Source organism: Agrilus planipennis, unplaced genomic scaffold (genome assembly GCF_000699045.2).
Source record: "Agrilus planipennis isolate EAB-ADULT unplaced genomic scaffold, Apla_2.0 scaffold96, whole genome shotgun sequence".
Lineage (NCBI taxonomy): Eukaryota > Metazoa > Arthropoda > Insecta > Coleoptera > Buprestidae > Agrilus > Agrilus planipennis.
Genome location: NW_020438968.1, coordinates 57,082 through 60,848, shown reverse-complemented (window position 1 = coordinate 60,848; position 3,767 = coordinate 57,082). Strand labels below are relative to the sequence as shown.

At 31.1% G+C, this 3,767-nt stretch overlaps 1 protein-coding gene across 1 annotated transcript; it reads left to right on the top strand.

The window, feature by feature from the left end:
- Nucleotides 1–302: 302 nt before the first annotated feature.
- Nucleotides 303–2,917, top strand: LOC112904677 (ejaculatory bulb-specific protein 3-like). The gene is made up of 2 exons (XM_025975339.1): nt 303–579; nt 2,594–2,917. The coding sequence occupies exons 1-2, from the start codon at nt 384–386 to the stop codon at nt 2,758–2,760; spliced, it is 363 nt and encodes a 120-aa protein (XP_025831124.1). The 5' UTR covers nt 303–383; the 3' UTR covers nt 2,761–2,917.
- Nucleotides 2,918–3,767: the final 850 nt, after the last annotated feature.

The window sequence follows — 3,767 nt, the reverse complement described above, 5'->3', positions numbered from 1 at the left end:
TGATATAAATTAAATAGTGGTAAGAAATGAATATTTATTAAATATTAAAATTAAATTGGTTACATAATCAAAATAAATAATAAACATATACATACGTGAAGCATTTCGCGTATAATGAGTAAAGATATATTTGTTGCAAGTTTTTAGGTGTCAAAAAAGGTCATACCAAATTTTCCGGTTAACAACATTTTAAAATTAATGGATGGCCCTGATTTTAACAAATAAAGAAAAATACTTGTTTAGGCAGTATCTGTCTCGTTTTATACGCATCCTTATTTCAATTTTATTTGTTTATAAATGGCAGACTGAACTTGTATTCAAACAGATTAACTGAAACTTGCCAGCAACATATTATAGTTGCTTACATTTCTTTTGAATTAAAAATGGGTAACCGTATTTTGCTTTTTTTCTGCATTTGTTTTGCAGTACTAGCAACAATTTTTGCACAACGTGATGTTATTGGTCGGATACAAAGTATTAATTTAGAACAAGTGATTGACAATGATCGTTTGTTCAACAACTTTTACAAATGCCTGGCGGACGAAGGACGATGCTCCAAAGATGCAAATTCCATTAAAGGTAAGTTTCTATTTTTGGTAATTTTGATTTTTTTTTCTTTAAATAAACATTAAAGGATAGGATTTGTATATTTAGAAACAACTTTTGACGATGTTAAATTGGACAAGGTGTTAGATATATTTAAAAATGTAGAGATGGGTTACAGAAATAGAGTGATACTTAATTTGTTTAAAGAGCAGTAGGCACTGGCAGTAGACCTGGAGTAGCAACGTAGAGAAGTCAATATTAGGAAGGGAATCAAACAAAGATACACACTGTCACCGCTACATTTTGATCTATACATCGAAGCCGCGATCAACATCATTAAAGATAGTACAACTGTAGGGATAGATACAAAGGGGCAAAAGATTAGTATGTTTAGATTTGCAGATGATGTAGTTGTATCTAGCAAGGAGGAGTTAGAGATAGCATTAAATAAAATGGAAGCAGTATTGTATGAAAATAAATAAAAGTAAAACAAAAAAAACAGATATGCAAGGGTAAAAAAGTAAAGAAAGAGCGAATGTAAAGATAGGAGAAGATAGATTAAAAGAAGTGACTGATCATAGGTATCTAGGAAGTCAGGAGTGAAGGAGTAGTAGTGACATAAAGCAGAGGATAGCACAGGATCGAGTCGCTTTCAATAAAAACAAGTCACTTCTATGCTCGCGAACGGTTAATTTAGAAATTCGAAAAAGGCTCTTAAAAGTGTATGTTTGGAGCACGACGCTATACGGTTGCGAAACATGGACAATGGGCGCTGCGGAAAAGAATAGGTTAGAAGCGTTCGAAATGTGATGTTACAGGAGAATGATAAGGATACCGTGGAGAGAGAAGGTTAGAAATTAAGAGATATTAGAAAGAATAGGTGAACAGAGGAATCTATTGAAGTCAATAAGACATAAGTGATAGGTTGATAGGACACCTTCTCAGGTATAAAGGTTTAGTCAAAGACATATTAGAGACAGAAACAGGAGTTAAGAGGAATACAGGTAGACCTAGATTAGATTACTATTCGCAAATAGTTAAGGATGTGGGCTGTTCTAGTTTTAGGGAAATGCGAAGTTTAGCTCAGGATATGAAAGAGCGGAGGTGCGTGTCCAACTAGTCGTAGAACTGACGACCTAATGATGATGAAACATTAAACATGTTGATGAAGCTTAAGGATTTTATGTTATCTACGACTAATAGTATTTTCATAAGTGTTTCATTCAGAGAAGAACTTCGTTAATATTATAATTTTCTTTGTTGTTATGTGAAATGAGCAGAATAATGGTTAGTTTGTTATAAATATTGTGAAAAGATTAATATTCATCGGATAAATATACAGTTGACTGAATATTCTAAACTCTCAAAATTTAAGAAAACGAAATGTTATCTACATGAAAATAAATGTGGCAGCATACTAAGCACAAACGCAATAATTTATGTCAAAATTTCAGTGAGGAATTATCATTAAAATTCATTCTAAAATAGAAATGTTAGATTTCACGAAGAATAATTTTAATTGACTTTAGTAAGTTAATACAAATGATACACTTTTTAGTTTAAAATGAGGTAATGATTGATACTGGCCTTCAAGCTAATTGAAAAGTCAAGAAAATATTCACGGTTATGCACTTCTTAAGAATTTTTTTGTTGTTAAACGTTTTCTTATTTAAATCCTAAATTAGTCTCAATAAACTTCTATAATGATCATCCAATCATGCAAAAAGCACCATAAGAAATAAACAACCTATGGAAAATTGTATTTTTAATTAATGTGATCACCTTAAACGTTTCCATTTATTTATTTTCTATTTTGATAGGTAAATTAATATCATAAGAATATAAAAATTATAATAAATTATGAAATTTAAAATTAGACGTCAGTGCGACCTTTTTAATTTTCTTTTGACAAATTCACAGGGCTTTTCTATAAAACGAACATATAAATAAACTATTTCTGTAACTTGTATCAACATTTTAGTCCGACAGTGAAGAAATATTTTCAAAATATTACGGAACTGAAATGTTAATACATGACTTGTTTTAGGTTTGATCACGGAAGTTGTAAAAACGAAATGTTCACAATGTACGGATGTCGAAAGAACGCAAATCAAAAAGAGTTTAGATTTGGTAAGAAAGAAGAAACCAGAACAATTCAATAGCTTAGCAGCTAAATACGATCCCCAAGGAGTATGGAAAGATCTGGTCAAATAATAAATGTACACTATAATCATCATCATCATCAGAATCTGATTATAAGTTTTAACATATAATTGAGTACATAACCACTATTTTTCTGTGTTATTTTGTTGTTTACTACATAAATTACTTCTGTTAATAAAAATCTACAGAAAATATATTTTTTTATGTATTGCAATGTTTCTAAATTAAGCCTGTTACAAAAAAAAAAACGCACATAAGTATAAAAACTTTTTGCGATCAAACAATAAGATTTTGGAGGCAACCTGATGCGCAGTCCTCTTTTATCAAGAAGAATTGCACGAGTTTATTGAAAAGAAATAATAGAGGTTTATATAGATTATAAATAACGATGGTGCGGGTACCCGGTTTGGATCCGGTATGCAGAGGATCCGGCACCCTTTTTTAGGATCTGGCTGAGTACCGAATAATGGCCCGAGTAGGTAGGTAGGTTTAATAATTCCCTTATTTTCCTTTTCTACAATTTTATTCGGAAAGGGTCAACCGGATCTTTTGAACTTTGTAAAGTAGAAGATGACCACGAAAATGGTAAAAAATCTGTTTTGAGGGATGTGATTCTTTCACAAAATGTCCACGCTAATTGTGTAAGTCCAATATCATCGATCGAACCAATTACTAAACAAATTGATAAGATTACCTGACTTTTAAAGTTTTCGTAAACAGCACTAACTTATCGATATCGATAATACCCTGCCAAAAAACTTACATATTCTGATCATTATAAGTAGAATCTAAAGCAAAACAATTGTATGTATTTTACGACAAAATAACTAGTTTATGGTAATCGAATTCTCTGAATATTAAACTACACCATAGGACTTTTATAAATTATAAATTATAGATAGGTCGGGAACTTGGTTTGGATCCAGTACCCGACGGAACTAAAATTTTTTTAGCCGGCAGTCCTGGTAATATGGGTAATTCTACCAGAGAAAAAAGAAAAAACCAACACCAGCAATAATAATTTAAAATAAGTAAAACAAAAAACCTACCGGTAAAGG

Bases quoted from the DNA above. Each gene is read 5' to 3' on its own strand.
- LOC112904677 (XM_025975339.1), top strand. From the start codon at position 384: ATGGGTAACCGTATTTTGCTTTTTTTCTGCATTTGTTTTGCAGTACTA. The intron at 580-2,593 runs GTAAGTTTCTAT...GACTTGTTTTAG, and splicing joins AGATGCAAATTCCATTAAAG to GTTTGATCACGGAAGTTGTA.